The 24,609-nt window shown below is 44.7% G+C and overlaps 2 protein-coding genes across 3 annotated transcripts in view; one reads left to right on the forward strand and one right to left on the reverse strand.

The window, feature by feature from the left end:
• The window catches only part of brf1b (BRF1 RNA polymerase III transcription initiation factor subunit b), a 140,253-nt gene that overhangs the window by 19,635 nt on the left and 96,009 nt on the right, over positions 1-24,609 (forward strand). The window contains exons 3-6 of the mRNA XM_064925051.1: positions 1,275-1,355; positions 9,710-9,883; positions 13,559-13,590; positions 15,612-15,684. Coding sequence (XP_064781123.1) covers positions 1,275-1,355; positions 9,710-9,883; positions 13,559-13,590; positions 15,612-15,684 — 360 coding nt within the window. The remainder of the gene's footprint in view (positions 1-1,274; positions 1,356-9,709; positions 9,884-13,558; positions 13,591-15,611; positions 15,685-24,609) is intronic.
• On the reverse strand, positions 18,673-23,089 carry btbd6b (BTB (POZ) domain containing 6b). Of its 2 annotated transcripts, XM_064925050.1 has the most exons (5): positions 22,979-23,089; positions 21,265-21,559; positions 21,031-21,121; positions 20,628-20,746; positions 18,673-20,178 (listed from the first exon to the last, which is right to left on the reverse strand). In XM_064925050.1, exons 2-5 carry the CDS (start codon positions 21,468-21,470, stop codon positions 19,146-19,148), a joined length of 1,449 nt encoding a protein of 482 aa, XP_064781122.1. In that variant the 5' UTR covers positions 21,471-21,559; positions 22,979-23,089; the 3' UTR covers positions 18,673-19,145. The 2 variants fall into 2 exon arrangements, with proteins under 2 accessions (XP_064781122.1, XP_064781121.1); XM_064925049.1 differs by lacking the exon at positions 22,979-23,089 and having other exon boundaries at positions 21,265-22,961.

Consider the following 24,609-nt stretch of genomic DNA (forward strand, 5'->3'; position numbering starts at 1 on the left):
ATGCAGACCTTGATCAATGAAAATAACTCTGCATACCTTCTAGAATACTGTAACCTTTGGGACTTCCAAGAACCCCCATGTAAAGCAATGATAGTCTGGGAGAAAGTTAAATTAATATCTGACATTTCTCACAGGTGAAAGCATAGAGAACCACAACACATCAAAATTGTTTTGCATTTTTCCAAGTGACTTCAAACTCAGAATTTAAGAATATCAAATTTACCCAAATCTAATGCCAAGGCTTGGAGCCATCATTTCACTATACAAATCCCCAGCAAACAACACAGTACTGGTCAGATTGTAGCAGAAAATAAAGACGGCAAGAAAAGCAAAACAGGTTGCTTTGAAACTCCCTTGCTACGAATCAAAGGGACAAAAATGTTCATTCAGTCACAGGTAAACTAATCACCACCAGAAGAAGGAGGCAGAATGGAAACCAGGTGCAACTGATTGAACTTGATTGCTTTGTAAGAAGTTTGATGACTTCCATTGGCACCGTTTCTTACAAAAGGAGTGAAGCTTATTTGGGTATGCATAGCCAACTGCACAAAATGTTATATTTGGTGGTCAATATGAAATTGATTTAGCCTAGCACTACACAGCTGATTCAAATAATTAAAGCTTGATGATGAGTTCATTATTTGAATCAGCTGTGTAGTGCTAGGGCAACAACCAAAACGTGCACCCCTTGGGGTCCTAGGACCGAGTTTGGGAAAAGTTGGTCTTGTTGAAGCAAAATCTTATGTTTATCACAGTAAAAAGCCAGCAGAGGGAGGTAAATTGTCATAATCCTGCGTTTTATCTCGTCTCTTGCTGAGCTGTGCTGTGTAGCTATCACAAACCACCAGATGGCAATATTCATTGGTTTTATACTCTGAGATTTAGAATGCAAACAAACTTCTTCTGTAAATTAACATCGTTTTGCATATGCTGATTAAAAATAAACTCATTCAAAATAGACTAAATGTTTGGTAAAATATATGGGCTCTCTTCAAATATGCTGAGTGGTTAGCAATTATGTAGTTATAATTTGCAATAATGACTTTTTAATTTGACAGAACATTTTTGTCAGCTCTTTAGTGTTTGACATCAGAAAGGCGAATGGCTTCAGTGGCATTAGCCAGGTAGGTGCTTCTACATATTGGTAGTGGATGATTATAATCTCCCCAATATAATGAAAAGTGCTTTGAGTACCTGAAAAAAAAATCTATTGTTGTGATTGTTATTATTATTATTATTATTATATTATTATTAATATATTAATCTCCTTCCAGGTCCAGTGAAAGCCCCAGTCCTGGGTACTGGGTTCCACACCAGCCTTGGAAAAGAGTCCCGTGCTCAGACGCTGCAGAACGGTGAGTCCTGAACTAAACCCACCATGCCCTCTCTCCTTCTCAAAACAGCTGGGGCTTGTTCAGCATATTGGAGATAGAAGTGCAACACAGAGTGGACATGATTCACTATTCCAACTAATATACATTCTTGGGTGAATTCTGCCACTTAATGCATTGATGTCAATGGGAGATTAAGTGAAAATGTTACTTAAATTGAATTTGTAATTCACCCCTGTATGCATAACTCTTTATCTGGGGACCAAACAAAACCTGTTCAAGCAGGAAACTGAATGATTGGTTGTGAGATAGTGATTGAAATTAACCAGGATGTTTTTGGCTTCATTTGGTCTGTTATCATATAAAATCTAAGATTACATTTTGGGAAGTTGGTTTACTTGACAGTTTCATATCCAATCATTGTATAGAAGACAGTTTTATGGAGAGGCTAGTTTGGTGTATGTCTCAAATTGGAGGGAGGGAGGGAGAGAGGGAGAGAGAGAGAGAGAGAGAGAGAGAGAGAGAGAGAGAGAGGGGAGAGAGAGAGGGAGAGGGGAGAGAGAGAGAGAGAGAGAGAGGTTAGATGAGAAATTGTATAGTTTGTGGCGATCACTGTGAACAAGTACATACCTGTGAGAGAACACTGTTCTCAGAGCACACTCCACACCTAGACCCCCACACACACACGGTCCCTCACTCACTCACTCACTCACTCACTCACTCACTCACTCACTCACTCACCACTCACTCACTCACTCACTCACTCACTCACTCACTCACTCACTCACTCACTGTCCCTCTCTCTCACATGCACACATACACACACTGTCCCTCTCTCTCTCTCTCTGTCACATGCACACACACAAACCTCACATTCACTTATTCACACGCACGCACCACACACACACGCACACACAATCCACATCTAATCCGACACTCTCTGCCATCCAAACACACAGGATGAAACTCTCCTGAGACTGAGGGGAGCTAGTGGGGCAGGGGGGAGGAGGGGATACACACACAGAAACACATACACACGCACGAGTAGTCGCGTAAACACGCATGGGTAGTTGCATACTCATATATACGCATATACACATACACACACAGAGGTTCGAGAATAGAACGATTAATGCTCTTAAAAGCTTTTTGGGTTATTTCTGGTGATGGGTTGAATGGTTCTCTGACACTGGTGACCGGCCTTCACTCCACTCTGCATTCCAGACCAACCTGCCTGACACACAAACACACACACACATATACACACATCCTGTGCGCATGCACATCCAACTCACATATCAGTATGCGTGAACACATGTAAATCACATTTTATTGGTCGCATACAGATATTTAGCAGATGTTATTGCGGGTGCAACAAAATTCTTGTGTTCCTAGCTCCAACAGTGCAGTAGTATCTAACAATTCACACAAATGTAAAAGAATGGAATTAAGAAATAGTAAGACAAGCAATGTTCGAATCCGGAGTATATATATATATATATATATGTACAGTGCCAGTCAAAAGTTTGGACACACCTACTCATTCAAGGGTTTTTCTTTATTTGTATTTTTTTCTACATTGTAGAATACTAGTGAAGACATCAAACTATGGAATAACACTGAATCATGTAGTAACCCCAAAAATTGTTAAACAAATCAAAATACATTTTAGATTTTAGATTCTTCGAAGTAGCCACTCTTTGCTTTGATGAGAGCTTTGTACACTCTTGGCATTCTCTCAACCACCTTCATGAGGTAGTCACCTGGAATGCATTTCAATTAACAAAGCAAAAGCAGCTTTATCCTATTTACATAAGTATTCAGACCCTTTATTCAGTTGAAGCACATTTGGCAGTGATTACAGCCTCGAGTCTTCTTGGGTATGACGCTACAAGCTTGGCACATCTGTATTTGGGGAGTTTCTCCCATTCTTCTCTGCAGGTCCTCTCAAGCTCTGTCAGGTTGGATTGTGAGTGTTGCTGCACAGCTATTTCCATGTCTCTCCAGAGATGTTGAAGAGTCTTGGTGGTTCCAAACTTCTTCCAGTTAAGAATGATGGAGGCCACTGTGTTCTTGGGAACCTTCAATGCTGCAGAAATGTTTTGGCACCCTTCCCCAGATCTGTGCCTCAACACAATCCTGTCTCGGAGCTCTACGGACAATTCCTTCAACCTCATGGCTTGGTTTTGCTCTGACATGCACTGTCAACTGTGGGACCTTATATAGACAAGTGAGTGCCTTTCCAAATCATGTCCAATCAATTGAATTTACCACAGGTGGACCACAGTCAAGTTGTAAAAATATCTCAAGGATGATCAATGGAATCAGGATGCACCTGAGCTCAATTTCAAGTCTCATAGCAAAAGGTCTGAATACTTACTGTATGTAAATAAGGTATTTCTGTTTTTATTTTTAATACGTTTGCAAAAATGTCTAAAAACCTGTTTTCATCTTGTCATTATAGGGTATTGTGTGTAGATTGATAAGGAAACATTTTTATTTATTCAATTTTAGAATAAGGCTGTAACGTAACAAAATGTGGAAAGGGGTCTGAATACTTTCCGAAGGCACTGTATGTACAGCAATAGTTGAATAGGATGGCCATGACTAAAATATACAGTATATACATATGAAGTGTGTCAAACGGTGTGTAAGCATTATTAAAGTGACCAGTGTTCCATTTTTAACGTGATCAGTGTTCCATGTCTACGTACATAGGGCAACAGCCTCTAAGGTGCAGGGCTGAGTAACAAGGTGTTAGCCAGCTAGTGACAGTGACTAAGTGCAGGGCAGGGTACTGGGTGGAGGCCAGCTAGTGATGGCTATTTAACAGTCTGATGGCCTTGAGATAAAAGCGGTTTTTCAGCCTCTCGGTCCCAGCTTTGATGCACCTTTACTGACCTCGCCTTCTGGATGATAGTGGGGTGAACAGGCCGTGGCTCGGGTGGCTGAGGTCCTTGATGATCTTCTTGGCCTTCCTGTGACACCGGGTGTCCTGAAGGGCAGACAGTGTGCTCCCGGTGATGCGTTGGGCTGACTGCACCACCCTCCGGAGAGCCCTGTCTTTGCGGACGGTGTAGTTGCCTTACCAGGCGTTGATACAGCCCAACAGGATGCTCTCAATGGTGCATCTGTAAAAGTTTGTGAGGGGTTTCTTAGGAGCCAAGCCAAATTTCTACAGTCTCCTGAGGTTGAATGTGTGTGTTTGTGTGTGTATGTTTGTGCACAGTCATACTAACACACTTGCTCATAAACAGTCATTAGTAATCATAACTGAGTTTGTTACCGTCAATAGTTGAGTGTATCTTTGATTGTCACACTAAACATTACTTATACAGCTCTCATACGCTCCAATTTAGTTTCAAGTTTTATTTGTCACATTCAAAAGTACAGGGAAATGCTGAACTTGCAAGCCCTACCCAACGGTGCAGTTTTCAATATCAAATAGAATAAGTAATTAAAAAAACACAAGAAATAAGAAAGGAAGCTATAGGGTCCATAATTCTGCCAAATGTATAATGTGCAGGGATACTGAAGTATTTGAGATAAATATTTACATGTAGGCAGAGATTACAAGAACGTTACTGGTAGCAGGATAAATAATAATAACAGTAGTAAACAGTATGGCAGCAGCATAGGAGGTGGGTGGTGGTGAGTGTGTGTGTGTGTGTGTGTGTGTGTGTGTGTGTGTGTGTGTGTGTATGTATGCAAGTGTGAGTGTCAGAGTGTCAGTGTAGGCGTGAAAGGCAGATATACATGTAAACATGGCTGGAAAGTGACTGGTAGCAGGAATATATAAATATTTATGGTAATATAATAATGGTAATACATGTAAACAGGAGTAATAGTGACCAGTAGCATGATATATAGATAGATAAATGGTAATGGAAGTCAATAATCAATGAGCAGCAGCGAAGCGGTAATAATGAATCTAATCAATAATAATTTTAGCAGCAGCGTTGGTGTGAGGGAGAGCAGTAGTGTGTTATTCATTTAGCAGTCTTATGGCCAAAGGATAGAAGCTGTTTAGGAGTCTGTTGTTCTGAACCTTGATGCACCGGTACCGCCTGCCAGACTGAAGCATGGAGATTATGAACAGTCTATGTCTCTGGTGGCTGGAGTCTTTGGCAATTTTTCAGGCCTTTCTCAGACACGGCCTGGCATGTATGTCCTGGATGGGCCGTCCGCACCACCTTCTGTAGGGCCTTCTGGTCGAGGGTGGTGCAGTTGCCATACCAGATGGTGATACAACCAGTCAGTATGCTCTCGATGGTGCAGCTGTAAAAGTTGTTAAGGATCTGAGGGATGAGAGGACCATGTTAAGTCCTCAGAGATATGGACACAGAGGAATTTGAAGCACTTGACCTCTTTCCGCTGCTGCCCCGTGAATGTGGATCAAATCAAATGTTATTAGTCACATGCGCTGAATACAACAGGTGTAGACCTTACAGTGAAATGCTTACTTACGAGCCCCTATAACCGACAGTGCAGTTTCAAAAAATACAGATAAGAATAAGAGATAAAAGTAACTAAAGAGCAGCAGTAAAAAAAATAACAATACAGGGGTATGCCGGTACAGAGTCAATGTGTGGGGGCACTGGTTAGTTGAGGTAGTATGTACAGATAGGTAGAGTTAATTCAAATCAAATCAAATTTATTTATATAGCCCTTTGTACATCAGCTGATATCTCAAAGTGCTGTACAGAAACCCAGCCTAAAACCCCAAACAGCAATCAATGCAGGTGTAGAAGCACGGTGGCTAGGAAAAACTCTCTAGAAAGGCCAAAACTGAGGAAGAAACCTAGAGAGGAACCAGGCTATGTGGGGTGGCCAGTCCTCTTCTGGCTGTGCCGGGTGGAGATTATAACAGAAAATGGCCAAAATGTTCAAATGTTCATAAATGACCAGCATGGTCAATAATAATAAGGCAGAACAGTTGAAACTGGAACAGCAACACGGCCAGGTGGACAGGGGACAGCAAGGAGTCATCATGTCAGGTAGTCCTGGGGCATGGTCCTAGGGCGCAGGTCCTCCGAGAGAGAGAAAGAAAGAGAGAAGGAGAGAATTAGAGAACGCACACTTAGATTCACACAGGACACCGAATAGGACAGGAGAAGTACTCCAGATATAACAAACTGACCCTAGCCCCCCGACACATAAACTACTGCAGCATAAATACTGGAGGCTGAGACAGGAGGGGTCAGGAGACACTGTGGACCCATCCAAGGACACCCCCGGACAGGGCCAAACAGGAAGGATTTAACCCCACCCACTTTGCCAAAGCACAGCCCCCACACCACTAGAAGGATATCTTCGACCACCAACTTACCATCCTGAAACAAGGCTGAGTATAGCCCACAAAGATCTCCGCCATGGCACAACCCAAGGGGGGGCGCCAACCCAGACAGGATGTCCACATCAGTGAATCAACCCAATCAGGTGACGCACCCCTTCCAGGGATGGCATGAGAGAGCCCCAGTAAGCCAGTGACTCAGCCCCTGTAATAGGGTTAGAGGCAGAAAATCCCAGTGGAAAGAGGGGAACCGGCCAGGCAGAGACAGCAAGGGCGGTTCGTTGCTCCAGAGCCTTTCCGTTCACCTTCCCACTCCTGGGCCAGACGACACTCAATCATATAACCCACTGAAGAGATGAGTCTTCAGTAAAGACTTAAAGGTTGAGACCGAGTTTGCGTCTCTGACATAGGTAGGCAGACCGTTCCATAAAAATGGAGCTCTATAGGAGAAAGCCCTGCCTCCAGCTGTTTGCTTAGAAATTCTAGGGACAATTAGGAGGCCTGCGTCTTGTGACCGTAGCATACGTGTAGGTATGTACGGCAGGACCAAATCAGAGAGATAGGTAGGAGCAAGCCCATGTAATGCTTTGTAGGTTAGCAGTAACACCTTTAAATCAGCCCTTGCTTTGACAGGAAGCCAGTGTACGGAGGCTAGCACTGGAGTAATATGATCAAATTTTTTGGTTCTAGTCAGGATTCTAGCAGCCGTATTTAGCACTAACTGAAGTTTATTTAGTGCTTTATCCGGGTAGCCGGAAAGTAGAGCATTGCAGTCGTCTAACCTAGAAGTGACAAAAGCATGGATTAATTTTTCTGCATCATTTTTGGACAGAAAGTTTCTGATTTTTGCGATGTTACGTAGATGGAAAAAAAGCTGTCCTTGAAATGGTCTTGATATGTTCTTCAAAAGAGAGATCAGGGTCCAGAGTAACGCGAGGTCCTTCACAGTTTTATTTCAGACGACTGTACAACCATTAAGATTAATTTTCAGATTCATCAGAAGATCTCTTTGTTTCTTTGGACCTAGAACAAGCATCTCTGTTTTGTCCGAATTTAAAAGTAGAACGTTTGCAGCCATCCACTTCCTTATGTCTGAAACACATGCTTCTAGCATGTAATTAAAGTGACTATGCATAGATGACAGCAGAGAGTGGTAGTAGTGGGGGGGGGGGTGTTCAGGACTAGATGTTCAGAAGTCTAATGGATTGGGGGTAGAAGCTGTTTAGAAGCCTCTTGGACCTAGATTTGGCACTCTGGTACCGCTTGCCGTGTGCTAGCAGAGAGAGCAGTCTATGACTAGGGTGGCTGGAGTCTTTGACAATTTTTAGGGCCTTCCTCTGACACTGCCTGGCATAGAGGTCCTGGATGGCAGGAAGCTTGGCCCCAGTAATATACTGGGCTGTTTGCACTACCCTCTGTAGTTTTTTGTGGTCGGAGGCTGAGCAGTTGCCATACCAGGCAGTGATGCAACCAGTCAGGATGCTCTCGATGGTGCAGCTGTACAACCTTTTGAGGATCTGAGGACCCATGCTAAATCTTTTCAGTCTCCTGAGGGGGAATATGTGTTGTTGTGCCCGCTTCACAACTGTCATTGTGTGTCTGGATCATGTTAGTTTGTTGGTGATGTGGACACCAAGGAACTTGAAGCTCTCAACCTGCTCCACTGCAGCACCGTTGATGAGAATGGGGGTGTGCTCGGTCCTCTTTATCCTGTATTCCACAATCATCTCCTTTGTCTTGATCACATTGAGGGAGAGGTTGTTGTCCTGGCACCACATGGCCAGGTCTCTGACCTCCTCTCTATAGGCTGTCTTGTTGTTGTTTGTGATTAGGCCTATCACTGTTGTGCCATCTGCAAACTTAATAATGGTGTTGGAGTCATGCCTGGCGTGCAGTCATGAGTGAACAGGGAGTACAGGAGGGGGCTGAGCACGCAACCTTGAGGGGCCTCTGTGTTGAGGATCAGCGTGGCGGATGTGTTGTTACCTACCCTTACCACATGGGGGCGGCCCGTCAGGATGTCCAGGATCCAGTTGCAGAGGGAGGTGTTTAGTTCCAGGGTCCTTAGCTTATTGATGAGCTTTGAGGGCACTATGGTGTTGACCGCTTAGCTGTAGTCAATGAATAGCATTCTCACATAGGTGTTCCTTTTGTCCAGGTGGGATAGGGTAGTGTGGAGTGCAATAGAGACTGCATCATCTGTGGATCTGTTGGGTCGGTATGCAAATTGGAGTGGGTCTAGGGTTTCTGGGATGATGGTGTTGATGGTGTTGATGTGAGCCATGACCAGCCTTTCAAACCACTTCATGGCAACAGACGTGAGTGCTATGGGTCGGTAGTCATTTAGGCAGGTTACCTTAGTGTTCTTGGGCACTATGGTGGTCTGCTTAAAATACGTTGGTATTTCAGACTTGGACAGGGAGAGTTTCAAAATGTCTGTGAAGACACTTGCTAGTTGGTCAGCGCATGCTCAGAGTACACGTCCTGGTAATCTGTCTGGCCCTGCGGCCTTGTGAATGTTGGGGGTGTTCACCCGTCCCTGTTTCCTATAGTCCACAATCAGCACCTTGGTCTTGCTGACGTTGAGGGAGATGTTAATGTCAATTGAGACGGGTTTATTGATAACCTAACACAAATATATCCTACTACGGGGAATGGAACTGAACATGCATATTTTTTATATTTTTTATGTTTGTGTTTGGACTAGAGTTGCTGTATACAGTATGTGTGTTCTGTATTACCATCTGTGTGTTCATGGATTTTGCTTATTTGCGTGTGTGTCTGTGTCTGTGAGTGTGTATGTGTTTGCAAGCATACGTGTGTGCGTGTGTGAGGCTGTGCTGCAGATGGCTTCTCTCTGGTAAGTACACAGCTGTCTGTCTCTCTCTCTGCCTGGGAGAAGCACAGGGGCGGTTTGTCAGGCCCTATTAACTAGGCCTGTCTGCCCCGCTCTCGCGCTCATGACATCACCGCTGCTGGCAACCCAAAACACTAGTAGTCTAGTGTGTGTGGGTGTACTATTTATCTGTGTGTGTGTGTGCGTGTGTGTGTGTGTGTGTGTGTGTGTGTGTGTTTCGATCCACAGGAAAGCGGCAGATCCACAACCTGGGCAGCCAGCTGCAGCTCAACCAGCACTGCTTGGACACGGCCTTCAACTTCTTTAAGATGGTGGTGAGCAAGCACCTGACGCGCGGACGCAAGATGGCGCACGTCATTGCCGCCTGCCTCTACTTGGTCTGCCGGACTGAGGGCACGCCCCGTATCCTTGGGACTGGGACCACACCCCCTGCTGCCCTAAAGGGGGCCAAAGGGGGGAGATTGTATTTGACCATGGGGGGTTGGGGTGACGGTGTTTCCAAGGCATATCAATGGTTACAGATTAACGTGTGTGTGTGTGTTTGAGTACTGTATTTGTGAAAGAAAGGGTAATCTCTGTTAACCCAGAAGTACAGTCTTTGGTCAGCTGCATGATTAACTGTGTTCATATGTGTTAGAAATTCTGACAAAAACAAAGTTTCCACCCTCGCTAAAGGAAACTACTTTGGGTACATGAGCGAAGCACTCGAGGTGAAGCACCGCCTTCGCCCAATCCAGATATATCAAAATAACCAGTGACAAAAACCAGAACTAAGGCTGTTCGTTATCTCTCGCATCTCATTTAGTCCCGGCAGATTCTTCGGTCAGATTCTTCTACACCCAGAATCTGCCCAGGGGAGATTAGAGAAAGGGAGAATGATTGTATTTGTGTCGTATTGTCTGTGTGTGTTATTGTGGTTGTGTGTATTTGTGGATGTGTTTGTGCATCCATGTGTGTAATCGAGAGGGTGTGTTTGTGAGTTATTGTGGATGGATGCTCAGCACGTGCTTCTACACACCCATCTCTGAGAACCATTATTTTCCGATCAGGTCCAACGACACACCTCCCAATTCCAAGGCCGCAGAAGAGCTCGAACGTTTACCGCAGCGTCCAGATCAAACCGCTCAGTGATCAGAATGCATTTATAAGCTTCCCCTCTCCCAATTATAACCTTAACCATTAGTGGAGGAAATGCAAAACTGACCCAATATCAGTGTCTACTAGGGGCAACATCACCCTACTCCAGATTATAAATCACATAGGCTGCGTTTACACAGGCAGCCCGCATTCTGATCTTTTTTCACTAATTGGTCTGTTGAGGAAGCTCATCTGCTTTCTGTTGGTGTCGCGTTGAGGAAGCGCCACTCCTGCCCTCCCACCTCTTCCCGTAAGAGCCATTACAGTTATAGTTCCACAACCTTGAGGATGTCATCAGCGTTTTAGTTATTGCTGTTAAACGGTGGAGAGTGGAACAACAAATGTTTTCCTCAGGTGCGACAGTGTAGACGAGTGTAAAGCAAACAAAGGTGTAAGTTTGGTGAAGCTGTTGTCATAAAGGGAGGCCATCTTGTCTGTGTGAGGAATAATATATAATAATATAACGTGCCATTTGGCAGACATTTTTATCCAAAGTGACTTACAGTCATGTGTGGATGCATTTTGAGTTGTGGCCCCAGCGGAATTGGACCCAGCGCCACACGACCACCATAAGTAATTCTACATCAGAGGAGGCTGGTGAGGGGAGTACGGCTCATATGAATGAATGGAGTGAATGGAATGGAATCAGACACATGGAAACCAGGTGTTTGATGTGTTTGAGACCATTCCATTAACTCCGTTCCAGCCATTACTATGAGCCTGTCCTTCCCATTTAAAGTGTCACCAGCCATGACTGATCTACATCAAGGATATTCAAATATAAGCCTGAAGGTCTGGAGCACTGCTGTTTTTCTTCCTCCCATGGAAGTGAATTGATTAAGGTTGCACTGATTGGGCAGAGATTCTACTCACCCTGGTCGTGCTCAGTAGTACCTTTTGCAAAGTAACGTGAAAGTCTTCTTATTGACCATTGACCAGCGTTTTCTTCATATGTGTGTTTGCATGGACTCTTTTAGAAATTCAAGGGGAGGACCATATACGTTGTAGATTCTATTCTATTTACAGTCGACGTAACCACATATGGTTAAGTGATGGGGAGAAAGGAATTACTGTATCTTAGAGTGACTTGATGATGCTTGTATCTGGCCTACCTCTAGTCATCCCTCTCAGGTCGCTGTGTCCTGCTTCAGGGTATAGCACCACCACATCACTGTTGGTGTAAGGTTCACAGTAGTGATACTAAGTCTTCATTTGTCACTTCAGCAGTCCAACCTGGGTTCTGTAACACTGTAACGTTCAAGGCCTGTACTAAAGAGAAATGTGTTTGTGTAACACCAGAGAATCTCAGCAGTTGTCTGTGTATTGTGGCGTTGCTGGGAGAAGGGTGCACCTCTCTTTCCTTGGGGGTTAGGTCGGGTTTGGGTTGGGCTCCTCCGGTTAGTCACAGGGGACTCAGATAGAAGGATACAGGTCCTCAGGGGCTTCATTCAATCCTATTGATTTACACATAACCACACCCTTTTACTAGACTATAATACACACATTAACACCACTCGCCCAAAGGCGAATGCGTTATACAGGACTGTCTAACCTATCACTCTCCTTGATATTGCTATTCAAATCCTCAGTGGATTCGAACTACCCAAATAGTCCATTGGAGAAGAACTATCAGAAGTAGTGCACTATGTAGTGATAGGGTGCCATTTGGAACACATCCCTAGTGTGTGAGGTTTAGCGACGGTCTGCATTATCTGTCGAATGGCGGCGGAACTATCAGATTATCCTTTCCCTTTCTGTGGCGCTTATCTAATCTCACCCCGCTGAGATTAATGGACCCTGTAATCTCTCCATCGGCCACACCTGCTATGTGTGTGTCACCTCAGGTGTCTGGGTGTCCATGTGTGTGTTGCTCAGGTACGAGCGTGTGTGTACATCAGAGGGCGGAAGGAAAGTGTGTGTTTTCAACTGGCAGTCGATTGTTTTCAATGTAGCCTATCCAGTGTGTGTTGGTTAGTGTGTGTGCGCGCTTGTTTTTCGGCTGTTGTTTGTAATGGTAAATAAGAGGTTGGTCAGGTGTGTGTATGGCTGTGAAGTTTGCAATGTGTATAGTAGTCGTGTACGCTAGTCATTTATAATATGTGTTTGTGTTCCAGGTGTGTGTTTGTCTTCCAATTGGAAATGTATGTTCCAGTCTGTGTGTGTGTCTGTGTGTGCTTGCACACTTCCGTCCATTCACCACGTTGTGAGGTGAGCTTCAGCCGGCAGTCTTCCCAAGTCAATCCACTTCGCTCCCTCTGTCCCGTCTCTAGGTGAACTCGTCTGCAGGTTGCTAGGGCGGAGCTGAGGCACTGCGGGACCAGTTCTATATTTAGCCGCGCTTCGGCAGCCGAAGGGGCCAAGCATCAGGGGAGTTTGAGTCACCTGATGCTTGACTGCAGAAAGACCCCAGCATCAACGTATGCACCGTCTCACTCACCGTAGTAATTGGCAAAAAACAAACCTAGTGCACAATTCTAAGGCCCTAGACTTACTTACTTGTCTTGAACACTGGATTTAATATTTTTACATTATTTTCAGTTTGAAAGGACGGCATTCTCTTTTCAGAATTTGTTTTCTGTTTTGTTGATGGAAAAGTACATTGCACCTCTTACTTATTAGCATTATTAAGAATACATTTTTTAGGTCATTCTTAGAATGTTATTGACAGATCGATTTGGGCCATTTCGGCAAAAAACATAAATAATTAAAATAGCCTTTGGCTTGTAATAATGTTGTATACTTTGCTTTGAACAGTATTTGTAAGTGCTGAACCCATTGAGAAATTGGTCATGCAACTTAGTTCATATAGTACCCTGCAGTTTCAGACCATTTACTTTTTGTTTAGTGCCTACTGAACACAACCATGGTATATCTCTGTTCTTTGCGGTAAAGCCCTTGTTGCTGTCACCTTTCCTTCCTTAACGCTCCTTCCCTCTTCAGACATGCTTCTGGACCTGAGTGATCTCCTACAGGTACGTTTAGTCTCTGTCTTCGTCCATTACGATTCTCTACCCTTCTCCAGATGTGTGCACTTCACTCCTCATGCATTTAAAAGCATTGGATTGGTGAAAGCATGGCTGGAGGGAGTTCCCACCTTATTATTGGCACCAGTCTATTTCTTTTAAATCCATAAGGGGTGGTGCTCGAGTGTACACATTGTGAGAGTGGTAGAGAAACGGAATGTAGCCATGCAGGACAACCATTCAGGGAAGTAAGGTAAAGGTTGCCTTTAACTACTGATAAAGTGTCACTATTGGGACTACTCCATTGGATCCATTGTACAGCACAGACTAAATCATGCACAGCTCTCAAGTATTTGACATGTATTTGACCCAGGGGCCGTATGTACGACGTGTCTCAGAGCAGGAGTGCTGATTTAGGATCTGTTTAGCCTTTTAGATTACAGTGAATAAGATTGCATGGGCGGGGGGGGCTGATCCTCGATCAGCACTCCTAGCCTGAGATGCTTAAAACATACGGCCCCAGGCGATATGTGATATCCACATACTAATGCCATTGGGTATAGCCTCATCACAATGAATGATGTGGTCTGCAGGGAGTGTGACACAAGCAAGTCAGCTGACTACCAAATTAAACAACTGAACTGCCTACCAAAAATGAAAAACCAAATGATATGCAGATTAAGGACATTTTAAATCTCAGATCCGTCATAACCAAACCATTTTCATTTCAGCTCCTCACATAGTAAAACCTCCTAAAACATCATTAAATGTATGAAGAACAAAGTCCAAATCTCCCATGGGGTATCTAGCCACTAGAGGACAGAGAGTATGTCAATTCAATGCAGGGAATTTAATGTTCAGTTGTTGGGTCCCTGGGGGAAGCGTTTCTGTCCGACACAGCTGGCGCAGTGCAATATTTTTACCCCCAGTCCAGGCCAGCTGTCCTGGGAGCATGGCCCCCACCCTAGACTTACCCCTGTTTGGTATTGGAAGGCCGTGGTCAGGCAAGGGTGGAGCCTCTCCAGAAATATGCCACCAATGCACTGAATCCTTAGCCTGGTCCCAGATCTGTTTGTGCTATATAACCCACTCCCATAGTGGCTGTCATGCCATACAACAACCATATGACTTTACAAGAAAGCACAAACAGATTTAAGACCAGCCTACGGAATCCTCAGTGCTATGTGGCCCTGGTCCCCCGAGTGGGTCCTAAGTCGCCCATAGACACCGATCTGGGAACAGCTGATGCACCCCATAGCCTAACCTTAACCATTAGCCGGGGAATACAGAATTGACCTTAGATCGGTGTGTACAGAGTTGGGGCAGCTTCTCATGACACTGGGGGCTAAGGCACAGGGTGCAAGGGTTTTGAGTAATGTGCTTTTCACCCCCCTACACACTTTACGTCTATGAACACAATATAAAACATACTTTCTCTACCTACTCCAGTTCCATATACAATTCCTGCTTTGAAATTGAATTAACTTTCATATGACTGCAACTATTAAGCTTTAAATTATAATTAGCTGACAGCAAAGCAATCTTCCTTCCTTGAAGAAATCACTGATTTGCCTAGGTTTGATTGGACAAAGACATTGGAAACATTGCCTTCACTTATCTACCCATGTAGGTACAGATAATTGATTACCTCAAGGAAGGAAGGATATGTTTTGAAATTTTTGGAACAGGGGGCAAGGCCTTGTTTGAATACTTTAAAAACAGCCTTCCTTCCTCCGTTCCTTGACATAATCACTGATCTAGCACAAATCGATAGGTCTAAGCAACGGTTCTAACACACAGCTTTCACCAATCCAGCCACGTCAGATCAGGGATTTCTTCAAGGACGGGAGGCAGGAAGGATGTGCATTCTTTCATTGATGTAATAACAGATCTAACACAAATTGACAGGTGTGGGAAATAGTTAAATAACATGGCTTTCACCAATCCGATCAGGAATTTCAAGGTAGGCAGGCAGGAAAGATGCGTTCTTAAAGTTTTGGAACAGAGCCCAACTCTCCTCCGCTTTACAGGTGAACGTGTACATCCTAGGGAAGACCTTCCTCCTGCTGGCTCGAGAGCTCTGCATCAACTCCCCAGCAATAGGTAAGATCTAGGATCAGCTTCCACTATCCTAGCCTTAACCATTAGTGGGTGAAATTTAAAACTGACACAAGATCATTGTCTAGGGGCAATGTCACCTTACTCCTTATTTTAGCTCAAGGGCTGAATTCCAAAATCAATCCATAGCCCTCCAACCTGGCCAGTGAGTACTTGGTCAGATCTGAAAGTGATTGGATAGGTATAAGCAATTTGGTACTTGCTTCACTGCTGATAGGCTGGGTGGAACTTTGGCTTGTTTGTTACAGCTATCCAATCCTTGCCGATTGTAAATGTATCTCACTCATTGTTTTCTTTCTTTCTTTAACAAACCAACTGAAAGCTAATTGGCTATTTTATGTCCCTACACTTTAAGTGACCAACAATACCTTCCATATTTAGTTCATTTCAATTATGGCCACTGATGGAAGACTGGATAACAGATAATGAGTCATCTTCTAGAAAGGGAAAAACTATTGAAGGATGGGACACATCACAGTGAATCACCACAGAGTTTCTAAACCCCGAGGCCCAACATCAAGAGACTTCTGGGAACGCTTACGAAGCAGACCAAGAAGACAGGGCCGGGGTTTGGGGTATGAGAAGTCAAGGAGAGAAGTGAAAAATTCTTCCATAGCTGTTTCTCGAAATCTAAAAGGCACAACCCAGATTCAAGTAGGATGAACATGTTATTACTCTAACTTCATTGTGACAAACTTTTTAGTCAAGAACAACTTTATATAGGAGTGTGTTTGATTTGCCGGTCTGCACATGCGCAGTTCGGCACGAGACGACCGTTTTACCCAATGAAGTGTTTCTGCACATGAGCTTAGGTCGCCAATGTCAAGTGTGATCGGGGATTTCTATTGGCGAAGCAGTTTCTGCCTATCTTCATGCTGTACCGTCTTTGGAATCACCCTGCCAAGAAATATGCAGACCATATGAGTGTTTGCACTTTTACATATGCCAGCAGCCGTTGCACCCTTGGGACATCCCTACCCTGAACCCTAACCATTTTAAATGTCAACATCATTGGGGTGAAGTCAAGAGTTGGACGTCCCAAGGATCTCTCTTAAGACTTTTCCATTTGAATAGCATACACATTGTGAAGACAAGTGCAGTACCTCATTTTGCAATTTGACCAGTGGGGGCACTGTGTCCCCATGCCTTTCAAGTGTTTTGACGACTTGCTATGCAGTCATTTTATGCCCGCCTCCCATCCCCTCCCGTAAAAGATCAACATCTCTGCTTCGTTCTCATCTGACTAATGTAATGAGAGGGGTACAGAGAATAAACGAGGTAATCATCCAAGTACACAACCTGGGATTAATAGACTTAAAATCCCTCCAAGAAGAGCCTCCCGGGTGGCGCAGAGGTCCACTGCATCGCAGTGCTAGCGGTGTCACTACAGATCCGGGTTTGATACCGGGCTGTGTCGCAGCCAGCCGTGACCGGGAGACCCATGAGGAGGCGCAGTGTCGTCTGGGTTAGGCCGGCCGGGATGTCCTTGTCCCATCGCTCTTTAGCGACTCCTGTGGCAGGCCAGGCGCATGAAAGCTGACATGGTTGCCCGTGGTACGGTGTTTCATCCGATATATTGGTGTGGCCGGCTTCCGGGTTAAGCGAGCAGTGTGTCAAGAAGCACTGCGGCTTGGCAGGGTCGTGTTTGGCTCTCGACCTTCGCCTCTTCCGAGTCCGTACGGAGGTTACAGCGATGGGACAAGACTAACTACAAATTGGATATCACGAAATTGGGGAGGAAAAGGGGTTAAAAAAGTACAAAAAAGGAACAAAAAACTAAAATAAATCCCTCCAAGAATTATAACCCCACCCCATATAATCTTATTCATTATGGTCTAAAAGAAAAAACTGATCCTATATCAGCAGAACTCCTACTCTGATATGCTCTTTGAATACAGACCCAGAGGAGTGCTGATCTATAATAATAATACATTTGGTGGGTGCTTATATTTGTCCTATTTCACACGTATTATATGCATGAATTGGAAATGTGTTTCTTGCATATCCCAGGGTCAGGGTCAGCCAGTAAGCGGCCTTTCGGGTACTGGCCCAACGCTCTAACGGCCAGGCTACCCTAATATGTTCCCCCTGTCCATAAATTCATATTGGCGAAAATTCTAGACTGATCCTAGGTCAGCAGCACTCTGAGACTGTGAATATGGGCCCTGAGTAGCAGGTCAGTATGTCTTCCCTGCTAGGTAATTCCTATCCAGTTGCCTGTCAGCAGAAAGTCTGCCATTCTACCATCTCCAACTTGCTCTAGTGTTTACCCCTCATTAGAATGATGAAAGCACTGCAAGCACATTTCAATGGGTTGAATTCAAATCCATCTCCCAATTTCACTTAACAACTTTGAGAGGTGGGACCCAACCAGAAAGATGAGCCAGACAGTACCCTGAATATGTTGGAGATGTGAGTAAAAAGCTTTGGTTGAAACAGAAAAAAGGGCACTGCGAGTCGCTTTGTCGCCTCTGCAATTTATGCAAATTATTCTGTTTTGATTACAGAGCGATTATGTTGTCCTGTGGAACACTTGAAATCACAGCGTGAGAGAAATGTATGAATCCGTTGTGATTTGTCAGGGTTGTGCGAAGGTCATTTGCCTTTCAAGTTTAAATTGGTGATCAAACCCTCCTAAAAAGGCACAAGTGGCAAGCCGAAACATGATTTTACTGTTAAAGCAATAACATTTCACTATAGGAGGTTGTCGGCCTATTCGAAATTGAGTATGCTGCAGCATAATACAGAGTCATAATTACATTACGCCTCATTTTGTGTCAAAAAAATACATGACTGAGTATTTCAAACTCCAGACTACATGGTATGCATCATTTTGCTCCTGGAAGAGGTGGAGATGATGTTATGTAAGAAAATGGTTCCCTGGTGACCCCTTATTCTCTCATCGTCTAACAGCATACTCTGTCATGTAATCTCAGGGCGTGTTACCAAAGAACAAGTATCAACACCTTTGAGTTTGAGTCACAAAAACGTTTTCTTTATGTTCTGCAGCTCCATTAAGCTGCGCACTAAATACAAGACATGTCATTTGTCAGCCAACCTCAAGCTGTAAACAAATTAGCCTCAAGTTATTTACAAAAAACAACACGCTAACAGGGAGTGGCCCAGTAAGAGTGCAATAATACAACTTCTCTGTAATATTTACACCAAGCTGCATGCCACAGCGCTCAATAGTTAAAATCATAGGTTTTATCTTTATCTCAATAAATAAAAATGGAAAGAGCATTCCATCACTCAAACATTTTGTCAAAGGACTAACAGGCATGTTTTCATTTACATAATTTCTCACTGCTGCTACATTGTTGAAGAAGGCAAAGGAACTCTTTTGCTTTTGGACCCTCTAATAATCCCCAGCATGTTCAACAAATCCAGTGGTAGAATGCACTTCCACGCAGGGGAGGGGATGTGTTACAAACCAACCCTAGGGTTCATGCATAGAAGACCAGTTCGGGGATCTGCCCCCCCTGCACGCCCGTCCCATTGGTACTGTCCGAGGAGCACTGGTACTGGAATGTCACTTTTCCACACTGCACCTCAGTCATGCCCTCCTGCCCAAAGTAGCTCAGCTCGTTGCCGTCCAGCACGACGCTGACCGTGTAGAAGGTGTCCTGTTCCACTTGGACCGGGTGCTCGAACCACACTGAGAATGTGCTGCTGGAGCCGTCCGACACGAACATGGTGAGGTTCTGCGCCAGTGTGGCACCCTGCCGCTTCAGTTCAATCTTGACACTGTACTCAGCCTTGCCGCCGCTCGAGCCATACAGGCCCAGGCCGGCAATGAAGATACGCTTGTCTACGGCAAACTGGATGCTGTCGCAGCGGCCCCGGTATCGCCACTGGTTGCTTCGGTATGCCGATGACTGGAAGCGATGGCACCGCTGCGGTGTCAGGCCTGTCCGCTGAGCCAGCGGGAACTCCAGCTTGGGCTTGTTGGCCGCTGTGTACCACAGGAAGATGTCGTGCGTCTCCTCCAGGGTGAGCACGTCCGACTGTGCCGCGCCGTCAGCAAACTCCTCCAGAGTCATGGTGGGGAGGCGCACTAGGTACAGCACCTTGCCCAGCACAGCCCGCTTGTTCCGTGCCGTGGCGCCCAGGCCCTGGCGCCGGCACTCAGCCACCGCCCACTCCAGCACTGCCTGGAAGACCACTGCCTCGCGCGTGTTCAGCGTCTCACGGCGCAGGATGATCTCCAGGGTTTGCAGGTCGATCTCACAGAAGCCCTCGGAGCGGAGGGCTAGCTCAGCCTGGGCGTCGATCACCTCCCAGCAGCGCTGTGTCAGCTCTGGCTCCTCGAAGAGGCGGCTCTGAGAGAGCAGCACACAGGCGTTCTTGGCCTCCAGGCTGGTCTCCAGGAAAGTGACGCAAGCCTTGGCCAAGGCAGGCACAATGTACTTCTTGGCGGCGTACAGAGTGGCCAGCACCGTGTCCGCCTCCAGTTCAATCTCATCGCTGTACATATACCTGGAAGAGGGGGGAGTGAGGATTTTAGCCATTATAACCACATCCACCATCACAATGTATGATTGGAATGATTGCTAAACATCAATCGATCAGGGTTGGGGACCAAATCCATTTCAATGAGCCAATTCAATTAATATCCTGAATGTAAATGACATTGACCCCAACCACAGAAATACATGAAAAATACTTTTTGTCCAACCCAACCCCCTGAAATCAAACAATCACAACAAGGGTTTAAAGGAAGTTAAAGGGTTACGTTCCTTGTGATGGGCACTAAATAGGAAACTTTGGATTCAAACCAGCGAACCTCAGATTGCAGGCCTGCCTCTCAAACCTCTAGGCTACTTGCCGCCCCTATATATTGGATATATGACAAAAGCATGGCAACTTTGCTGACAAAAAGGACTGAAATACATTAGCAAGTCTTACACAGAGATGGTGTTACTCACTTTAACAGAATTAAAAAAGCAGCAGGCTCCACGTCTGGGATGTGAATCTCAGACTCCCCTTCTGCCAGGTCTCCATAAAACATGGCACCAAAAACAGAGCTGCCCACAGCCAAAACATACTGTAAACACAAGAGGGAAAGTGGGTTATTTCAATATGCATATTGTCAATATGCATATTGTTTGGCAAGATGGGATACATTCTTAAAAAGCATGTGCACATTACACAGTTGTTGTGCTTATATTTACTTAAATGTAAATTATATGACAGTTGTCCAATGGGCCACAATGGCAGGAAAAGCATGGTAGGCTACTACTATACATATGCCTACATGACTGCTTCAGACTCCTAATCTACACAGAGCCAACACGCTGAGACTGTGGCGCAGAAGAAAAGCGCACTTACTTTATGCGCTGGAACTTTCTGTGATTCACCAGGGGGACCCACAATGAAATGAACATCGGCCATATGTTCTTTATTGAACATCAAGGCATTCCTGAAAGAAGCGAAATAATATATAATTTATCATGCCACGTTAAATCGATGACATTTAATCGCGGAGGGGCAATCACTACGCAAGGTTTTGCATAATATAATATTTGCATTATAAAATAGAACGAGAACTGAAGCTTGACATACCTTTCTCGCAAGGTCGGGTGAGTGGACTGCCAACTGGTAGTCTCGACGTTGTTGTTGTTGATATTTTGCTGAGTGGCAGTCGTAGTCGGCACAGTCACAGCTTGGGTGACCTGAACGATGTTTTTCTTGCTGGCTGCAGTCACTACCGCGCCGTTGCTGTTAGGGAGGTTGGTGTTTAAACTGGCAGGGTACAGTTCTGCAGCCATCTTCTTCTTCACGGACAAAGTCACGATTTCATAGCATACTGGCAGCTTGCCGGACTGCTTCCCACTCTTTTTAGTCCTTTTTAAAGTTTCTGGAAGCAAAAGCAAAAATGTAAAAAACTTCATGATTCGGCCATACAGGCAATCTGGAGGTTCTGGCATCAGAAAACAAATCCACCTATCAACCTTTGGACAAGGCGACGTGCATTTAAAGTGCAAATAGGTATGTATAACAGTTCAGATTTTAAAAAATTAATTCCACATAATGTAACACGTTTATAAACCGATACCCTCTGTCATCGGTCGTAGGTCTATGTACAATCAAACAAAACCCCTACGCACCCTGAAAATATTTGCACAGCAACATCAAGGTGTCCGTCCAGCGGAATTACATCCGAAGCGGTTACAATTTAATCTCTCATAGCGTCCTCCTTTAAGCAACAATGTATCCCCTCTAAAATAATCACATCCACGTTGCACAAAGGGCGAACTGTTGCAAATTGTTACAATGTTGCATAACTCCACTGCGGCGACGATGTTGTCACAATTATTTGATATCCAGGCGGACGCGAGTTCAAATTATTATCCAAATGGTACGTGATCCATCCCTGTGCCAACAATCATTCTACTCTTATGACTGTAGGTACTGTAGTTTTGTGTATCGAGGGCGGGCGCCCAGTTCGAGTTTGACAAATCAGATTCCCTGATGCCTTTGCACGTCAGTATTCCGCATGCGCCTCCCACAGCTGATCTGTACAATATTACATGGCGAAGATCCGAGCAAGAGAGTTAACCCTTACCGTAACGTTCTCGTCACTACTTAAAAACTGCCCACATAAATGGGAGCAATATGGTTCATTTCAGGCATATTTATATCAGAAGAGGCCCCGTTTGTGATTTTGGTTCATAGACAGTGTATGATATATTCTACATTGTAGCCTACTATGAAATCCATCTGGTTTATACGCCACATTAATAGTTTACTGCACAAAGTTACTTAAACTACGAATTATGAACCAAAACACGCTCCACGAAAGCTGGATTGAACAGCCACATATCATGTGTGTTTTATAGAGCACATTGCTGTGCATATCGAGCTATAGCATATTCAATGTGCAAAAGCCTACTTGAGAAACAATTTGCTGACAGTGCGGGACATGGCTCGCCAAACGGACGCCGTTTTTAATTGCGTTCCATGTAACAAATGAAGCGAAGTGCTTGCACAATTATGTAAATTATATTGAAATATTTGGATACAATTGTGAGATGCAATCGCCAGTCTTTCAGTTAGACACAATGTACACAATTTGAAGTTATATGAGCCCAAAATGTTGCTCTCGAATCGGTGCATTTTTAAGAAGACGAAGTAGGCTACACAGAAAATATCTGCTGAAATGTCTTCCCCTAATCGCACAGGCTGTACAGTCGAAGTGATGCCAACTATAGCGTTCGATTCAGCAACATTTCCATTCGTGGGAAACCCCACGACCGAACAGTTAATAAATCTTTACCTGATTGAAATGCGGGAGGGTCGATTGACAGAGAAAAACGTTCAGGTTCGGTTACTGGACGTTTGTTCGCAGCCAGGAGCCATGTTAAAATCCGGAGGACTGGTAAACGGTAAGGAGAGGGGGGGTTGGGCTTCAACTGTTTGTCCTGTTCCCAGGCCAGTTTCCCCGGTTTTCCAACAGAGGGCCACGGAGCTACAAAATGGAATCGTTTGGAAGGGGTTTATAAACGGACGGGTCCAGAAGTAAGCAGCTTATACTTAATACAATTTCAGACAACGGTATTTTGCCTGGCAGATCTAGTGGTCTTGTTATTGTCTATTATACATTCTAAACGGTGGCATGCAGAAGAAGCTTAATCAAGAATAGGCTACATCAATGCCACTGATAGTAGGCTATTCATCATCGTTTAATGGTTGGCAATTGATACCCAGTGAGCACAGTTCGACGCCCACGTCCATGGACGTTGGAAAATACATTGACATTTGGTCCGTCTGCCACGGTCTTGATTTCAACTTCTAAGGACGTTGTTTTTTGGACCGGACTTGATTTGGCCAAAACATAGACGACAAGTCCATGATTGGACAGTAAAGCACAGCATAGTAGAGTAAAGTAGAGTATAGTTCAGTAAAGTAGAGTCCTGTATCTGGTCAGATATCTGAGTTTCCTCCCGATTGACCTACAGAAAATTCTTTGGTGGGTGTAATGAAAACATTATTTCAACCCACGGGTCAGTTCGTGGTTCGGAACAATTCTATTGAAGGTTGGAAATGTTTTAAATCAAGATAATATTTCTTTACAAACCCAGGAGCTTGTTGTGTTGCATTGTGTTGTGAATCCCATTCTGTGTGCGGTGGGGCAGACATACAGTACAGCACTAGCGTGCCGTGGTTCTGGGGCCTGGGCCTTCAGTGAAGTCCTACACAGTCCCACCCGAATTAATCCACCTCTTATTACCATCATTATGATGCCATGGCTCTAGACACTATACATTTAGACAGAAACGCAGTATAACCAGGCGTTGCGTCACCTTGAAATTGACATTTTTATTCAGAGAATTGCAGGGGAAGAGTACAATACCTTTTCATTGTGCAGCTTCGTTGAGCTGTAGATCCACTCGTGTGTCCCCAAAAGTTTTCAAAAGCACCATTGTTTGTAAGTGCCCAGCCGTACTTTGGTGTCTCGTTGCTGCCTTGGTTAGACAACTCAGGTTTGCAAAGCCAGTGTGGCTCCAAACACCAAATCGATCACTTGCAAATAATAGGCATTCCCAGCAGTACAGTTTGCAGTGCTTCTCGGAGCCTGTGAGTCATTGATAGCGGCCATAATTGAAAGTGGCGAACAAACCCCTTTCCCACCTGTGACAGGCTTTGTAGCGTCTCCTGACAATGTCTAACTTTTCTTGAAAAGTTTGTCTTGAGAATGGCGTTATAATTATATCCTCGACCAAATCGATATCTTCTCCTTCCGCCATTGTGGGTTGAAAAAACAGCTTAGTAGTACGCGTTGATCAATTTCAGTTTCCTAGTTCTGAGACCTGCCCATATAGGACCTGCCTCTCAATATTGGTAATCCAATCAAAAGACGTGCAGGCACTACGCCTGCTAGCTGGCTCCTGTGTAACACTGGAGCCA

Source organism: Oncorhynchus masou, chromosome 19 (genome assembly GCF_036934945.1).
Source record: "Oncorhynchus masou masou isolate Uvic2021 chromosome 19, UVic_Omas_1.1, whole genome shotgun sequence".
Taxonomy (NCBI): domain Eukaryota; kingdom Metazoa; phylum Chordata; class Actinopteri; order Salmoniformes; family Salmonidae; genus Oncorhynchus; species Oncorhynchus masou.

Bases quoted from the DNA above. Each gene is read 5' to 3' on its own strand.
- btbd6b (XM_064925049.1), bottom strand. From the start codon at position 21,629: ATGCCAGAACCTCCAGATTGCCTGTATGGCCGAATCATGAAGTTTTTT. The intron at 21,122-21,264 runs GTATGTCAAGCT...CGCTTCTTTCAG, and splicing joins CACCCGACCTTGCGAGAAAG to GAATGCCTTGATGTTCAATA. The intron at 20,747-21,030 runs GTAAGTGCGCTT...TTGTGTTTACAG, and splicing joins AGAAAGTTCCAGCGCATAAA to TATGTTTTGGCTGTGGGCAG.